Here is an 18,598-nt window from a genome sequence, read left to right as displayed (position 1 = left end):
TCGCCCACTGACGCCCCCCCTTCTACCAATGCTTCCCTCCCCGCACCGGCTGTCGACTCCGACAGCGCCCCCCAGCCGTCCCCGGCACCAATCACCCGAGTCACCCCGGATACGCCCCCTGCTCCAACGTGGGCAAAGGCTCAGACAACCGTGCTCCCGGATATACCACCACCGAGGACGACCGTATCCACCGCACCACCACCGGAGCTGAGAAGGTCAACACAGGCAATCAGACCACCCAAAAGACTGAACTTGTAATTCCACTTCACCCCCGACGGACTATGTGTTTTTTTAAACAGGGGATGAATGTGATGAATGATATCTGTATTCACATGTACCTTTAATGCGTAGGCCCCTTTAAGACCGGGTTTGGAACCCTGGTGGACTCTGCCTCCGGCTCCGCCCCCAGGGAGCTGTATATAAGGTTACGTTCAGTGGGCAGCGTGCAGTGAGCACACTTCTCGGCAGCTGTCTGGTTCTCTGGTAATTAAAGCCTTTGAATTATCGATCTTCTCTCCTGAGTCATAATTGAGGGTATCTCATACTGGCATCTGTTGAGGATTATGACCATGTGCGAGCTTTGAGTGGACTTTTGTCAGTCTTCAAGAAGTGACCTGTAAGCAAGCCCCATTTTACTAGAGCTTGTTTTCATAGTATTACTACTGTTATTGTTAAACTTTGTTATTTATTCGTATAAAGAAGTTTCTGATATAAGGAACACATTCGAATACCTGCTTTGTGATCTCACATTATCACAACAACATCTGGAGGTTCCCCTCCAAGTCACTCACCACCCTGACTTGGAAATATATTGCCGTTCCTTCATTGTCGCTGTGTCAAAATCCTGGATTTCCCTCCCTAACAGCACTCTGGGTGTTCCTACACCTTCGGGATTCAAGAAGGAAGCTCACCACCACCTTCTCAAGGAGTATTAGGGATGGGCAACAAATGCTGGTCTAGCCAGAGCCTCCCACATTCTGTAAATGAACTTTTAAGAACTTACAGAATGCCATGATTATCTGTATAGCATTCTATAGTCAGATTGCAAACCTTGGACAGAAATGCCATATCCAGCATGATGATGTTGGGTCCGGCAGTAAAGCAATGGGCAGCCACCCTCTGAAATCAGGAGCCATTGCACCATTTTTAAATGAGAAATTAATGATTGTTTAAACCTATTAGCAGTCCAATTGACTGTAACAATACATCCCTGGTGCTGCAATACGTTGCCTGCATGTGAAATACTCCAGGTGGTAACCTTGCTTTTTTTTTCTGTTCATGGAATGAAAAGACCGATGATTAGTTTATGTCTGACTTTACTAGGTGAGGCTACTGACAGGCTTTTCACTCACTCACCTGAACGCAGACTGCAACAGGCAGAGAGATGCAGGCAGAGGCTATACCTGCCAATTGTGTACAAAGCTTTCGCAAATGACTGAGAGTGCCTGCAGAGACTTTGCTTTTCGTGATCCATGATGACATCTCTGTCTGACATGTTGGCCCCAGATATCGCATGGAGGGCCATCCAATGCCTGTGGAATTGAAAGCCACAGTGGTGCTGAATGTCTTTGCATCACAGTCATTTCAGGCTGCTTTTGGAGACCTGAGTGGCATAACGCAGCCTGCACCGTACCACAGCATTCCTGAGACAGACCTGGAGCTGGATGACTTCAGGCACCTCAGCCTCCTCTTGCCCTGGATCTGCACCCCTGAGAGACAAGGCAATGGTTGCAAGTCAGAACATGTGCCCATAATTTATTCCGTAATCAGTAAAACAGGTTTGGCCCTCCCTATTCTGTCAATGGGGGAAGCAATGCATTCTTGTCGCGTGGATCATATGACTCATGGGCTAGATGGACTCCTTCAATATTGGTGCCAGAAGACACAACCCCTCTGGTATCTCCACACACCACGCACTCGAAACCCAGCATCTACCTCCTTATGGATGACTCCAGAGGCTCTACATCCAACTGGAACTCAGCATCAGGCTCTCCTTCAGCATCCTTCGAACAGCCAGAGCCCTGCTCTGAGTCAGATTCCATGCGAGTGTGAAGTGCTCTCATCAGTTTGTGGCTCTCTTAGTTGCAAGATGCAATTCCTGACTGAGATGCTCATATCTGTGCTGACACCGCACTCACTGAGGCTTCCTCTCCCTCCTCCTCCTCAGAGGTTAGCATGGGACCCTCGGGACTGCAGCAGCAGCCGATGGTGCATCTGTGCAAGAGACAAATGTTAGTACGGTTAAAGCCATCTTCTAGATTCAGGTGAATGCACAGGGGAAAATTTCCACATTGGCAACACTGCAAACGGTGTGAGATGTTGCTCTTTGTTTGAATTGCACAACTTCCAAAATGCAGTTACTCTCCTCCCAGATGCAGGAGAGCCTTCAAAACAACAAACTATTAATACCTCATTCCCAGACAACCCAGACATCATGCACCCTCCCTTTAGCCCTCTTAAGACATCTGTATTTGAATTGTAAATAATACCCCTTGCAATCTCACACCCACTCCCCACTCCTTGGTGCCTTCCTCCAATCCCGCTTCTACCAACGGATGAGCTTCACACGTTGGCAGCAACCTCCTCCTCAATTGGTGTTAGGATTGTCAAGTTTGGCACACTGCTTCCTGTCTTGCTTCTCTCCCGGACATTGAGCCCTCTTCTCCTGCAATTAAAATGCGATATTGCAATGATTTTGAATCTCCGGCGCACTCATTCCTTCACGTATATGGGACGGGATTCTCAGTCCCGATGCACACGTTTTCTGGTGCGGCGCGCCCCTGCCAGCAGCGGGATCCTCCATCCCACCAATGGGGTTTCCCATTGCGGGCACCCCACGCTGTCGGGAAATCCATGAGCGTGAGTGCGTTGCCGCCAAAACGGAGAATTATGCTGATGGAGAAAACAGCCTCCGGCCTTTCAGAATTCCACAGGCTGCACTAAGTAGTCCACTAATCAGTGTGGCTTTTACAGTCTCTCTTCTTCCCCCCCCCCAACCCCCAAGCATCCCTTCATAGGCCTCGGTGCCATGCAAGGGGACATCTGTGCATCATGGCATCCCACGATTTTGCGAAGCACACAACACAATACTGTTTGAGCTGCATGCAAAACAATACTTTTCACTGTACCTCGGTACACGAGACAATAAACCAAATCAAACCAAACCAAACTCTAGTCGAGCCTTCCCAAAACCTTCGATCCATTTCCGTATTGGAGCCTTGGTATTCACCCTTGCAGGTCGTAAAAGGCATTTTCTGCACAGAATCCATGTTCTTTGGGATGATCCCAAAGCTGCTGATCTCCACCGTGACCTCCATCCAGGCTGCATTTGTCAGACTGGGAGGGCTCCTCTTTCATTCAGCTGGCATGAAGACCTGTCTGTCACTTACAGCCTCAAGGAGGGCTTACAGTTAGTCATCGCCCTTGTGGCTGTCCTTTGCTTGGGCTGCCCTCCCCATCATCTGGTTCCCTTTTCTGGAGAGAGACAGAGTTAGAAGTCTCCATATCTTCCTAAGTACATCAATTTTATCTGGGTTGTAGTTCAGCTACATTCCAAGGCTTTGTCGTTTCTGCCAAACGTCCTGAAAGTTTCCCATCAGTAATGAGTCAAAAGTAAGCAAACAATTTTCACTCACCTCTGGCAATGTTTCCAAATACGTATATTCAGCAAATAAATCGTCTTACTCTCTGCCAATGATGAATCTTGGTGCCACTGATGTACTCCTGTGCCTTTAAATGGATGGCGGTGACATTCCTGGTCAAAGCCTGTCACCTTGGTGCCTCGACATCCCGGCCTCAATAGCCCATTGGGTGAACCCTTCCACAAATGCTATTGGTTGGCAACCCTCTGGCGATGGTTAATTGAGCAATTCCTGTATTATCAGACATCATTCAAAGGCCGAAGTGGGAGTTGGCAATCCGCATACTTTCAGGTTGGCTCTCACCCACCTCAAAAGAACATTAAATTCAGCCCTTTGATTAACATGCTCAGTTTTAACCACTGATAAAAGAAAGGGAGTTGTGGAGATGAACCCGAGACTGATTTTGAGTTTCAGTGGCTGATTTTAATAAGGAAAATCTGCACAATCTTGAGATTTGCATTATTGAAACCATAAAGTGCTCTAACATAAGTGCATAGAAAAGGCATAGAAAAGGTCAAATACGAAGACTATTTAAAACCAAACCATGTATCCTTTGTGTGAAAAAGGGACTTGGTCTCCACAAGGACAGTGCCGTGATCACTCCTACCAATACTGTCAGGCACAGATGTATTTGCGACAGGTAGATTATTGAAAATGAGATCAAGTAGGTTTTTCCCTCATGTAGGTTGTTAACACAGAGGATACCATATATTGTGTTGTGTGGTACTACCACCGAGCTAAATCAAACAGATTCAAATCAAATCTAACAGTTAAAAACTGCATTCAGGGGACAACTGGTCTATGTGCGGTCTGTAACTTCTTGTATCAGCATAACCCTCAATCTAACGTTACCAACAAGCCAGGGGATCAACCACGGTTCAATGAAAAGTGCAGGAGGGCAATCCCGAAGCAGCACCAGGCATACCTAAAAATGATGTGCTAATCTGGTGAAGGTACAACACAAGACTACTTGTATGTTAATCAGCAGAAACATCATGTGATGGACAAAGCTAACTGATCCCACAACCAACGGATGATATCAAAGCTCTACAGTCATGCCACATCTAGTCATGAATGGTTGTGGACAATTAAACAAGTAATTAGAACAGGTGGCTCCACAAATGTGCCTGTCCTCAATTATGAGGGAGCTCAGTACATCAGTGCAAAGTATAAAGCTGAAACATTTGCAACGATCTTCAACCGGAAGGGGATGATTTAGCTTTGACTCCTTCTCAGGTCCCCAGCATCATGGATGCCAATCTTCAGCTAATTAAATTTACCCCATGCGATATCCAGAAATGGCTGAAGGCACTGAATACTGCAAAGGCTATGGGCCCTGACAATATAGAGCCTGGGTATAGTACTGAAGACTTGTGCTGCAGAACTTACGTGCCCCTAACTTAGCTGTTCCAGGACACCTACAATACTGGCTTCTACCCAGCAATGTGGAAAACTGCCCAGGTATGTCCTATACATAAAAAGCAGGACAAATGCAACTTGGCCAATTACCATCCCATCAGTCTACTCTCAATCATCAGTAAAGTGATCAAAAGGGTCTTCAACAATGCTATCAAGCGGCACTTACTCAGCAATAATCTGTTCACTAACGATCAGTTTGTGTTCTGCCAGGACCACTCAGCTCCTGACCTCATCACAGCCTTGGTTCAAACATGGACAAAAACGTTGAATGCCAAAAGTGAAATGAGAGTGATTGCCCTTGACATCAAGGCAGCATTTGATCGAGTATGGCATCAAGGAGCCCTAGCAAAACCAAAGCCAACGGGAATCTGCTTGGAGTCATACTAGCATAAATGTATATGGTTGTGGTAGTTGGAGGTCAATCATCTCAGCTCCAGGACCTCACTGCAGGACTTCCTCAGGGTAGTGTCCTAGGTCTAACCATCTTCAGTTGCTTCATCAATGATCTTCCTTCCATTATAAGGTCAGACGTGGGGGTGTTAACTGATGATTGCACAATGTTCATTATCATTCATAATCCTCAGATAATGAAATGAAATGAAAATCGCTTATTGTCACAAGTAGGCTTCAAATGAAGTTACTGTGAAAAGCCCCTAGTCGCCACATTCCAGCGCCTGTTCGGGGAGGCTGGTACAGAATTGAACCGTACTGCTTGCCTGCCTTGGTCTGCTTTAAAAGCCAGCTATTTAGCCCTGTGCTAAACCAGCCCCTGAAGCAGTCCATATCCAAATGCAGCAGGAACTGGACAATGTCTAGACTTGGGCTGACAAGTGACAAGTAGCATCTGCGCCACACAAATGCCACACAATGACCAACTCAAGAGAAAATCTAACCATTTCCCCATGACAATCAATGACATTACCATCGCTGAATCCCCCACTATCAATATCCTGGGGGTTACCATAGACCAGAAACTGAACTGGACCAGCCATATAAATACTGTGGATATAAGAACAGGTCAAAGGCTAAGAATCTGCAGTGAGTAACTCACCTCCTGGTTCCTCAAAGCCTATCCACCATCTACAAGGCACAAGGGAGGAGTATGAAGGAATACTCTCCCCTGGCCTTAGTGAGTGCAGCTCCAACAACTCCACTCAAAAATCTCGACACCATCCAGGACAAAGCAGCCTGTTTGAGTGGCATCCCTTCCACAAACATTCACTCCCTCCACCACCAACACCCAGTGGCAGCAGTGTGAACCATCTACAAGATGCACTGCAGGAACTGATCAAATATCCTTCAACAGCAAATCCAAAACCTCTACTTTCCAAGAAAGGTTAAGGGAAGTAGATGGACTAAAAGGACTAATGGCATCGGAGTGCTCATCATGTAAAGACGTATCAACAGACAAGAATGGACTTCCAGTCGGAAAATGAAGGCAAAAGTCAGGAAATCATTCATAAAAGGTTTGATGCAGTACTGTGGTGGTGGTGTTAGTGGGAGGCGGGGGTGAGTGGTGGGTACAGAGGCCAATGTTGGTTCTTTCCTCATGGATGAGTCAAAAGACAACCTTATTCACCTACAAAGCAATCGTGCCATCATGAGATTAAATAGTTCAAGGCAAGTCGATGACCATTAATGGTTATTTCAGAACAAGTAGGTGGCTTAATGCCTCAAATGTTCCTTGATCTTTCTCAATTGATAGTTTTTTTGTGGTCAAGGTCCCGAGTACAAATTATTGCCTCTGTGCAAAATTAGGCTAGTTTTGAAACTTAATATCTCACAGATTAACCATCCAAACAGGATTTTGTGTGCAAAATGAGGAGGGAACACATTAAACATAACAATATCAGCTTTAGGGTTTATTATTCCATAATTAAATAGACTAAATACAAAAAAGGTATTCAAGCTGACTTGAGACAAGAAGCTACTGGTTCTAACAGGGTTACACTCTTAATACTGGATGGTCTCGACTCCCAGTCCCCTTTACCATAATTAATGTTATTATTATTTGTCTGTCTTCTTGGAGCTTTTGGTTGGTCTGGAAAATAAAAAAGGACATTTTTTAATTGAAATTAATTTGTCTTTTTTGGCAAATTGACTGAATTAATGTAATAATCTTGCTATTTAACCCTTTCACCTTATTTGGATACAAAATCAGTAACTGTTTAGGTTTATCATTAATAGAATGGCAGGACTGCAGAGACTGGCGAGCGGGGAATGATGGGGTTGTAGATTAGTTGGTCATGGAAAATGGTGAATGTGCAATGTATATTGCCTCTCAGTCCTCTCACCTGGGGTATGGTCTTGGTTGCAGCTTGAGGTCACTCACCTTCCCTCTCAGTTTGAGAAAGGTGTGTGCTGGTGTATATATCCCCTGTTTGCCGTCTCACCCAGGAATTAGGGTATGCTCCGATATGTGCATCTTGTGTCTCTAACATTCCTCCTCAGTAATTTCCTCCCTCATTCGTCTCAGTATCTTGTCCTCTGCACTCTTCTGAATCCCTGCACCCTCAATATATTGAAATCAAAACAGGTTATTCAGTCTCTCCCGCATAACTCACTCTTTCCCAGGAATGTTTTCTTTGCTCCCCCTGCCTACAGTCTTTTCAAATCTAAGCTTGGTGTCGCATGTTCATTTATTTATTTCACTCCTTGATACCTAAACTTTAGCACACCAAACCTTTTGCTCTTCACCTTTTGTTTTCACTTTGGCTTCCCAAAATTTAAAAAACAAATTGAACATAGGAGGGAGAGTGTGACCAAGGGAATGGGTGACCTGTCTGCTCTTGTACCTGAGGCATAGACTTGTTCACTGGACGCTGTGGAGTAGATTGGCTGATCACTTCTATGCCACAGATTGTCTCCTCACACTCTGATGAAGGTTAAGTTGTTTCCCTTGCGTTGTGTCCAGGGACTGGTACACTCTAAGTGTGGGCCACAAAATATACCGTGCTGTGAAGTGGCTGCAGACTTGCTTATCATACGTTGCTGACTGTGCAAAAGTTTTTTCGTCAGTACTTCAATTGAAAGCAAAGATTTTTCAATTTAGAGCAACCTAAAAAATGTTGTGCATTTTGAGAGGTCCGATTGTTGACTTGTAGAAATGTTCTTCTAAATCATTCCATCAATTAGCGGTTATCGATCAAAATCCTATTAATCAAATTTCAGATTTTACTTCCCAATCTATAAACAGGATCTGAATGGCCTGAGAATGTCTCATGGCCCTTGAATCTCAAGGTGAAAGGGTCAAACTGAGTTTTCACACAGATGAACACAACATGCAGATTAACCCACTACACCTGTCGAGATATAAAGCTGACTGGTATCAGTGGCATGAGCTCCTTACTTTCTCTTGTTCTTCGAGTCTGTGGTTTGAAAGACGCTGGAGGCTGACATGAGGTTTTCAATGTACTGACCAAGTACTTGGTTCTCAGATTTGAGTTTCAGGTTTTCCTCTTTCACAGCATCAACTCTAGCGGACAGATCTGTAAGCCAAAGGAATGATCAGCTCAGAGGGACAAGGAAAGAAACAGAGAAGGAAGATTTATTTTTGAACGAGAAAGAAACGCAAAGAAAAAGGAAAGATGGTAGTTGGGATATGGGGCATGATATGGTCGTAAAGGGTTGGATTTTACCAGAGGTGGGGCAGTGTTGGGGTTCCTGCCCCCTGTGTAAGAGTCAGAGCTGAGCCCCGCCTTGCTCCACAAGCTCATCATACAGCTGTCCTCTGCAACCAGTTACCAACAGCGATTGCCAATGGAGCTGGATGTGATGATAGAGGGGAGAATAGATGGAGAGGGGAGAATCACCAGGGCTGCGAGGGGCAAGAGTGGGGTGAACAGGGCATGGAGTAAACACGCTGTGGGAAGACCTTTTGGGAGGCCTCCAGTGTGCACAGTGGCCCCAAAAAGGCGTAACTCATCCCCACTCTTACTCGACCACCAGGTCAAACAGTCAATTCAAAAACGTGGAAAGGTTTGGGGTATGAAACAGGCCTGCAGCGAGGTAAGCACAGAAAGAAAGGGACTGAAAGAGTGAGAGATAAAGGCCAGCTTTAGAAGAGAGAAGAACAAAGAAAGAGAGAGAAAAACAGAACACAGGAAAAATAAGAGGGACAAACATTAAAACAGAGCGAGAGAATAATATGGAAAAAATTGCATGGTCACAGGAGCTATTATAGAAACAAGAGAAAATAAATAAATTCTAGAAATAAAAGTATGTCAACATGAAGAAGAAAGAAGCAGCAGGAGTAAAGTGCCAGCAAACAGAGGCGGACATTAGTATAGCAAGAGAAAAGAAAACACATTTTGTAGCCAAATTTGCAGCAAGATAAGAGCCTAATTAATCACCTTCGAGTGTGTGCTGCAGCTCCAGAACTTGGTTTATTAGCCTTGTCTTCTCCTCCAGCTCCTCTTGATTTTCATAATCTGTGCCTTTGGAGGGAATAAAATCAATCAGATAAATCTGGCACGAAACAGTGTAAATGGCAAAAGTCCCTCGCAGGCAAAAGAAATCCTTTTCCAACTATGTTTTTTTACATATCATGGATTAAATTCTAAATTCCTCCATATTAAAGATATTAATAAGAACATAAGAAATAGGAGCAGGAGTGGGCCATTTCATAAGACTGGGACTGATCTGATTGTGGCCTCAACTCTACTTTCCGGCCCGACTGTCAAAACGCTTGACTTCTTTTCAGATCAAATATCTATAACTGAGCCTTGAATATTTTCAATGAGCCAGCTTGCTTTGCTCTCTGTAGAAGAGAATTCCAAACTCTAATAACCCTCTGAGAGAAGAAATTCCTCCTCATCTCTGTCTTAAATGGGAGACCCCTTATTCTAAAACTGTGCCCCCAAGTTCTACATTTCCCAACAGTGGAAAATATCCTCTCCGCATCTCCCCAATTGAGACCCTCAGAGTCCTCTATCTTTCAATAAGATCACCTCCCATTCTTCCAAGATACAAGGAGTAAGAGGCCTGACTTACTCAAATCTTTCCTCATAAGACATTTCTTTCATACCTGGAAACAACCTAGAGAGCCTTCTCTGAACTGCCTCCAATGCAAATATATCCTCCCTTAAATAAGGAGACAAAAACTGTACACAGTACAGTTGTGGCAAGACTTTGCTGCTTTTATATGCCACCCACTTTGCAGGCAGGGAAATAACCTCCTGTACTTGCATGCTAACCTTTTGTGATTCATGTACGGCAGAGGTTCCCAAACTTTAAGAAAATGCCAAATCCCGTGAACTCCCTTGTAAAAATAAATATTTTCCTGGTATTTTCTCCTTTACCGGAGTGTAATCTGATAGAAAACTACTCCATTTTCTATTTATTTATTTATTTTTATAAATTTAGAATATCCAATTCATTTTTTTCTAATTAAGGGGCAATTTAGCATTGCCAATCCACCTACCCTGTACATCTTTGGGTTGTGGGGGCGAAACCCACGCAAACACGGGGAGAATGTGCAAACTCCGCACGGACAGTGCCCCAGAGTCGGGATCGAAGCTGGGACCTTGGCGCCGTGAGGCAGCAATGCTAACCACTGCGCCACCGTGCTGCCCCATTTTCTATTATAACACTGCACACACAATAGCATTGCCTCATAAATATGCTCAGCACATCACTCCATGCATGACAGCAGTAATCGATACAAACTAATCATAGCCCCTCATCTCGCACCCCTCCTTCCCCTCATGTCACACCCCCTCATCTCACCTCATGTGCCACCACCATGTACCTCCCACCTAACTTCACTGCCCCACCTCTCCCCATCACCCCTGGCATTCACCCACACCCACTCAACAAACAACCGCACTCTCCCCATGAATGTCCGCTTAAAGATTTTTCGAAGCTGGGGGTGATGGGTGCGGGGTTAAGGCAGGATTCAGGAGAGGGGGTTGAAGGTGAATGCAAATACCAGCCACAGAGGAAAGGTAAAATCAATGTTGTTGAACTGAGAGGAACCGGCAGTATTTAAAAAGAAATCGAAAGCATCAGCCCCTGAAAGCTGCAGTTTTCTAAAACCTGTTGATTCCAGTTATTGAAGCTGCTTCTGATCCTCACCAAATCCACAAAGTTCGAGGATCAGAAGCAGCAACTGAGGGCACTGGGGTGAAGATTTTCGGCAGACTTATCGTTTTGGTGGGCTTTTTGATCCACAAGGTTGTCGAGGTGGCCATGGCTCTCAGTGTGGTGGACTGAGATTGAAAGAGGAAAGTTGGACATGGATATCAGTAAAGGGAGGGACAGAGAGAGTTCACATGAAAATTTATGTTACCAAGATTGACACATGCTTCAATGCGGAGGCTGAGATCAGAAAAGTGACAGTCGATTCAGTAAGGAAGGTGCCTGGAGATTTAGGACTGTAGAATGCAGATATTAAAGGAGAGCTGGGAGAATGGAAGTGAGTAAGATATTTGAATGTAGCAAAACAGCCAGAGGAATAGGAATCTTCAGGTGAATATAACTAAGCCATCCCCATCCCCCCACCACCACCTCACAGTTTGAGCATGGAACATTGTACCATGCTGATTATAAATAAACCCATCATGCTGGTGTCAGACTTCTGGTATATCTATGCAGTTAGTCCCAGCCCTCCTCTTTTTCCATAGCCCTGTGACATTTTCAAGTGTTTATCCAGTTCTTTTTTGAATGCCACTGTTGAATCTGCTTCCACCATCCGCAACTATCAAAATCACCCATGATTTAAAAATCTCTATAAAATCTCCTTTTAATTATTTTCCGTTCTCTGTAGAAAAACCTCAGCTTCTCCAGTCCCTCTACCTCCGAACCTCTTCTGCACCCTGTTTAGGCCCAAACATACTTTCTAATATGTGGTGCCTAGAATTGGACACGTCACTTTACCTGAGGTTTAACGAGCAAATTATAGTGGTTTATCGTAATTTCCGTGCTTTCCCAATGCTCTGAATTTTCCCATCGGAGGCAGGAATCTGGAGCCGGGGCCGATTCCACGTCACGTTCCTGCCTCCTATCACGGGGTTGAGATATTAGTGACTCTAGAGACTTGTGTCTCCCTCCCAATTAGCAGTGGGGGGGTGGTGGGAAGAGTGGCAGGAGAGCAGGGAAGCAGGCCACAATCTGGGCCAAACCAAAAGCCATGGCTGTGGCTGCCGTTTCTGTGTGGTCTTAAAAAAAAATCTTCATTTCAAAGAGGCCAGGGCAAATGGGAAGCTTGGATAGGTTGGTTATAAAAATGTTATTTTTTTTTTATTTGTTCATGGCATGTGGATATCACTGGCAAGGCCAGCATTTATTGCCCTTGGGAAGGTGGTAATGAGCCTCCTTCCTGAACCGCTGCAGGAACACCCACAGTGCTGTTAGGCAGTGAGTTACAGGATTTTGACCTACCAACAATGAAGGAACAGCAAAATATTTCCAAGTCAGGATGATGTGTGGACAGGAACTTGCAGATGGTGGTGTTCCCATGCACTTGTTGCCCTTGTCCCTCTAGGTCGCAGATTTGGAAGGGACTGTCACAGGAGCCTTGGTGAGTTGCTGAATCCATCTTGTAGATGGTACATACTGCTGCCACTGTTTGCCAGTGGTGGAGGGAGGGAATGTTAAAGGTGGTGGTGTATGGCATGCCTTTCAAGGGGCTGCTTTATCCTGGATGGTGCGGGCTTCTTGAATGTTGTCGGAGCTGCAGTCAAGTGGAGAGTATTCCATCACACTCTGACTTGTGCTTTGCTGATGGTGCACAGGCTTTGGGGAAGCAGGAGGTGAGTTTGTGGAATCCCCAGCCTCTGACCTGCTCTTGTAGTCACAGTTTTGATAGGCTGGTCCAGTTCAATGATCAATGATAACCCCCAGAATATTGATAGTGGTGGATTTGGTGATGGTAATTCCATTGAGTGTCAAAGGGAAATGGTTAGATTCTCCCATGTTGGAGATGGTCACTATCTGGCACTTTTCATTTTTCAACCGAAGCCTGAATACTGTCCAGGTCTTGCTCCATATGGACACAGACTGCTTCAGTACCTGAGGTTTCGTGAATGGTGCTGAACATTGTGCAATCATCAGTGAACATTCCCACTTCTGGCTTTTGATGGAGGGAAGGTCTTTAATGAAATAGCTGAAGATATTTGGGCCTAGGACACCAACCTGAGAAACTCCTGTTGCCTGTCCTGGAACTGAGATGATTGAGGTCCCAAGAACAACAACCATCTTCCTTTGTGCCAGGTATGACTCCATCTAGTGGCGGTTATTCCCCGATTCCCATTGACTCCAGTTTTGCTTGGGCTCCTTGATACCACATTCATTTCATGCCTTGATGTTAAGGGAAAGCGCTCTCACCTAACCTCACCTCTGGAATTTAGCTCTTTGGTCCATGTAGAATGTTGTGGGTTCCTTAAATCACTAACATCCAGGACGTCCAATAAAAGTATTTTATTTCTAGGCTTAGCAGCTACATTTGGTACATGTGCTCTGCTTGAGATCCCGAGGATAACGCCCACATTTCCAACACGTGACCTCTTATGTAGCTATGACATCATGTTCACACATGACCACTCTGTCTGCAACTTCCCTGTTTAGTTGGGACACCCGGTGGCATGAAATGCAACAGTGTGCGCAATCGGAAACTATGTACAGACCATTGTGGGACATGCAACTAAGCAAACTGACAATGCATAACTATTTACATATATATGTATATTGAGGCACAGATTAGGCTGTAACATCTGGTGTCTAGTCCATCGCATCTCCTCCCCCTCCACTTTTCTGTTGTAAAGAAAGTGGAACTTCAAAAGTCAGTTCTAGGCTAAGTGGTAATAAAGTTCTGGAATAATTATGTGTTTGGCCTGCTCAGTCACCCAAAGTGTGTGATTACACCAGTTGGTGGTGTTGTAGTGTATCTGTGACAGGCATCTAGATATTCATAAAATCCATACGGTGCTAAAGGAGACCATTCGGCCCATTGAGTCTGCACTGACCCTCTCAAAGCATACTCTACCCACCCAACCCCAAAGTGTATCATGGAGTTTAGCTGATCCACAACTTTTAATAGATTTTGGTTATGGGGAGCACAAGGGCCCACTCTACAGGTGTGATGCAACAGAGATCTAAAGTACTTTTCAAACAAAATAATGTTTAGTCTATGACTCCAGTTAACATTTTATAAACACACAGAAACATCTTAGCAACTATCAACTCAAATACTCCCCCCAAAGAATACAGTACTCTGTAAGTAACCCTTAATTTTTCCTAGCAACATCCGAAAGACAAATACCCTTTTTTAACAAAGACAGCAGATTTAAATTCTCTACTGAGAGCAGTTATCACTTTTAAATTAGCAAGTGGTCTAAAGACATTCTTTTCATGCAGAGAGAGATCAAAATTACACCTTGTTTGGCTGGATGCAGCTCCAACTCTGAAAACGAAACTAAACACACACTGTAGCTGCCAGCTCAAAAACGAAAGTAAAAACAGACAGACAGCCCAGTTCCACCCACACTCTAACATCACTGCAGCTATTTGAGAAACACCCATTTCTTAAAGGTACATCCACTGCAGCTATTTGAGAAACACCCATTTCTTAAAGGTACATCCACTACAGCTATTTGATAAACACCCATTTCGTAAAGGTACACCCTACAGCTATTTGATAAATACCCATTTCTTAAAGGTACTCTCACATGACACTATCCCCATAACCCCATCTAACCTGCACATTTTTGGACATTAAGGGGCAGTTTTAACATGGCCAACCCACCTAACTTGCACATCTTTAGACTGTGACAGGAAACCAGAGCACACGCAGGAAACTCACGCAATAACGGGGAAAAGGTGGAAAATCCACACAGAGAGTCACCCATGGCCAGAATCAAATCTAGGTCCCTGGTGCTGGGAGGTAGCAGTGAAAGCCACTATGCCACCATCCCACTACTGGTAGCAACATGGGATATTTCACCTGTGAAGTCGTCAGATGTAGGATTTGCTGCATTGGCCAAGGTAAGAGTCTGCATGGCCACTGAGATGACTGAAGTGATGTCTTGTAAGTTGGTGCTTGCAGAAGGTGATGGTGATTGCATACATAGTGGGCACCATTTGAGGCTAACGCATAGCTGTTTGGTTGGTGAGCATTACGTGTATCACCGTTAACTGTTCATGGCCACATGCAATCTGAATCCTAACCGTTTCACCTGGTGTTCGGGAGCCAAGTCTAAGGGCATCTCAATCATAGTGCACTTTGCTTTCACGGTCTGCGGTCCATCTTTGAACTAAGGCTGCAATAAGATAAGGAGCTGAGTGGTTCTTGGGTAACCCAAACTGAGCAAGCAGGTTATTGCTCAGCAAGTGCAGGTTAATTCCATGGTCATAGACAGTTTCCATAATTTTGCTGATGATTGAGAGTAGACTGATGGGCAGTAATTAGCTGGGTTGGATTTGTCCTGCCTTTTGTGGATAGAACATACCTGGGCGATGTTCTACATTGCCAGATAGATGCCAGTGTCGTAGCTGTATTGGAACAGCTGGTTAGGGGCACAGCTAGTTCTGGAGCACAAGTCTTCAGTAATATTACATGAATGTTGTCAGGATCCATAGCCTTTACAGTATCCAGTACTTTCAGCTGTTTCTTGAGTGAACTGAATTGGCTGAAGACAGGTATCTGTGATGTTGGGGATCTCCGGAAGACGCCGAGATGGATCATCCGCTTGACACTTCTGGTTGAAGATGACTGCCTTAGCCTTGTCCTTTGCTCTGATATGTTGGTCTCCCCCATCATTGTGGGCCTCCTTCTCCTGTTAGTTGTTTAAAAGACCACCACCATTCACAACTGGATGTGGCAAGACTAAAGAGCTTAGAACTGATCTGTTGGCTGTGGGATCACTTAGCTCTGTCTATCATAAGCTGCTAACGCTGTTTGGCATGCAAGTAGTCCTGTGTTGTAACCTCATCAGTTTTACACCTCATTTTTAGGTATGCTGGTGCTGCTCCTGCACTCTTCATTGCACCAGGGTTGATCCCCTGCCTTGATGATAATGTAAGTGAGTTGTTAGATTTGTTCTAAATCTATCCCATTCAGCATGGTGGTAGCGCCACACAACACGATTGAGGATATCTTCAATGTGAAGACGGTGCAGAGGTCACTCCTACCAATACTGTTGTGGACCAATGCATCTGTAACAGGTAGACTGGTGAGGACAAGGTCGAGTATATTTTTCCCTCTTCTTATTTACCTCACCACCAGCTGAAGACCCAGTCTAGCAGCTATGTCCATTGGGACACAGCCAGCTCGGTCAGTAGTGGTGCTACCGAGAAGCCACTCTTGGTGATGGACATTGAAGTCCCCCACCCAGAATACGTGCTGTGCCCTTTCCACCCTCAGTGCTTCCTCCACTGTACTTCGGTACATGTGACAATAAATCAAATCATCCAAGTAGCGTTCAATATGGAGGGGTAGCGACTCATTAGCTGAGGGGGTTGGTAGGACTGGTAACCAGCAGAAGGTTTCCTTGCCCATGTTCAATCGGATGCCATGAGACTTCATGGGGTCCAGAGACCTGGCAAAGGATTCCCTCCTGGCTATGCATCACTGTGCCACCACCTCTGCTGGGCCTGTCCTGCCAGTGGGGCAGGACATGATGGTGATGGTTGTTACTGGGCCATTATCTGTAAGGTATAATTCTGTGAGTATGACTATGTCAGGCCGTTGCTGCTCAATCGTTTGTTTTGTCGAAACTTGCACTTTTGTTCTTCAATTAAAACTGTTACAGCACTGGCACCACTATTGGGAGATAGACATCTTCACAAAGCTCTTAAAGGTGCCCCATGAAAATTTCAGAACGTTTCCAACTATTTTTTTTCTCTCTATTTTATCAATTTAGAGTACCCAATTCATTTTTTGCAATTAAGGGGCAATTTAGCGTCGCCAATACATCTAGCCTTCTCATCTTTGGGTTGTGGGCGAAACCCACACAAACACAGGGAGAATGTGCAAACTCCGCACAGACAGTGACCCAGAGCCGGGATCGAACCTGGGACCTCGGTGCCGTGAGGCAGCAATGCTAACCACTGCACCACCATGCTGCCCTAAGAGACAACTCTCAACAAGTTTCCTAATGATCCCAACACACCCAATGAACCAGGCGGTCACTTTACCTTTCCCCTAACTTCTACCCTCCCTGACAAGTTTGCCCGGTGTTCCCTTTCATGGGAATATACCTTGGCTGACCTTGACATCTCTTCTTTAAAGGCAGCACATTGTTCCATTATAGTTTGGTCAACTCATCTTTATCTGGGCCAGTTCCATTCTCACCCCATCGAAGTTGTCTTTGTCCCCCCAGTTACTTATTCTTATTCTCTATTGCCCCTGTCCATCCCTATAGTCAACCTAAGCCTGATGATACAATTATCATTTTCCCCTAAATTTTCACCTATTGATTCTGATCCACTTGACCTACCCCATTCCCAAGAACCAGGGGCGAAATTCTCCGACCCCCGCGCCGGGTCGGAGAATCGCTGGGGGCTGGCGTGAATCCCGCCCCCGCCGGTTGCTGAAGTCTCTGGCACCGGAGATTCGGCGGGGGCGGAAATCACGCCGCGCCAGTTGGCGGGCCCCCCCGCTCGATTCTCCGGCCCAGATCGGCCGAAGTCCCGCCGCTAAAATGCCTGTCCCGCCGGCGTAAATTGAACCACCTACCTTACCGGCAGGACAAGGCGGCGCGGGCGGGCTCCGGGGTCCTGGGGGGGGGCGCGGGGCGATCTGGCCCCAGGGGGTGCCCCCACGGTGGCCTGGTCCGCGATCGGGGCCCACCGATCCGCAGGCGGGCCTGTGCCGTAGGGGCACTCTTTCCCTTCCGCCTCCGCCACGGTCTCCCCCATGGCGGAGGCGGAAGAGACTCCCTCCACTGCACATACGTGGGAAACTGTCAGCGGCCGCTGATGCTCCCGCGCATGTGCCGCCCGGAGATGTAATTTCCGCGCCAGCTGGCGGGGCACCAAAGGCCTTTTCCGCCAGCTGGCGGGGCGGAAATTCATCCGGCGCCGACCTAGCCCCTCAATGTTTGGGTTCGGCCTCCAAAGATGCAGAGCATTCCGCACCTTTGGGGCGGCGCGACGCCCGTCTGACTTGCGCCGTTTTGGGCGCCAGTCGGCGGGCATAGCGCTGTTTCCGGAGAATTTCGCCCCCAGGTCTCTCCTATCGTCCAACACCATGGGCGAAATCCTCCGGAAACGGCGCGATGTCCGCCGACTGGCGCCCAAAACGGCGCAAATCAGACGGGCATCGCGCCGCCCCAAAGGTGCGGAATGCTCCGCATCTTTGGGGGCCGAGCCCCAACATTGATGGGCTAGGCCGGCGCCGGAGGAAGTTCTGCCCCGCCAGCTGGCGAAAAAGGCCTTTGGTGCCCCGCCAGCTGGCGCGGAAATGACATTTCCGGGCGGCACATGCGCGGGAGCGTCAGCGGCCGCTGACAGTTTCCCACGCCTGTGCAGTGGAGGGTGTCTCTTCCGCCTCCGCCATGGTGGAGACCGTGGCGGAGGCGGAAGGGAAAGAGTGCCCCCAC

General features: G+C 46.3%; 1 protein-coding gene across 4 annotated transcripts in view; it reads right to left on the bottom strand.

Annotated features, from left to right (window-relative positions):
* LOC140421016 (short coiled-coil protein B-like) overlaps window positions 1–18,598 on the bottom strand; it is a 96,183-nt gene that overhangs the window by 43,489 nt on the left and 34,096 nt on the right. For 2 of the 4 annotated variants that reach the window (XM_072505298.1, XM_072505299.1), the window contains exons 3-5: window positions 9,413–9,496; window positions 8,410–8,548; window positions 6,910–7,101 (exon numbers count right to left, since the gene is read on the bottom strand). In XM_072505298.1, coding sequence (XP_072361399.1) covers window positions 7,068–7,101; window positions 8,410–8,548; window positions 9,413–9,496 — 257 coding nt within the window. In that variant the 3' untranslated portion in view covers window positions 6,910–7,067. Of the gene's footprint in view, window positions 1–6,909; window positions 7,102–8,362; window positions 8,549–9,412; window positions 9,497–18,598 lie in introns of those variants that run through there. The other 2 variants (XM_072505301.1, XM_072505300.1) reach the window with 2 other exon arrangements.

Source organism: Scyliorhinus torazame, chromosome 5 (genome assembly GCF_047496885.1).
Source record: "Scyliorhinus torazame isolate Kashiwa2021f chromosome 5, sScyTor2.1, whole genome shotgun sequence".
NCBI lineage: Eukaryota > Metazoa > Chordata > Chondrichthyes > Carcharhiniformes > Scyliorhinidae > Scyliorhinus > Scyliorhinus torazame.
Note: the sequence above shows the minus strand (reverse complement) of the source record. Positions and strands in the feature narration are given on the sequence as shown.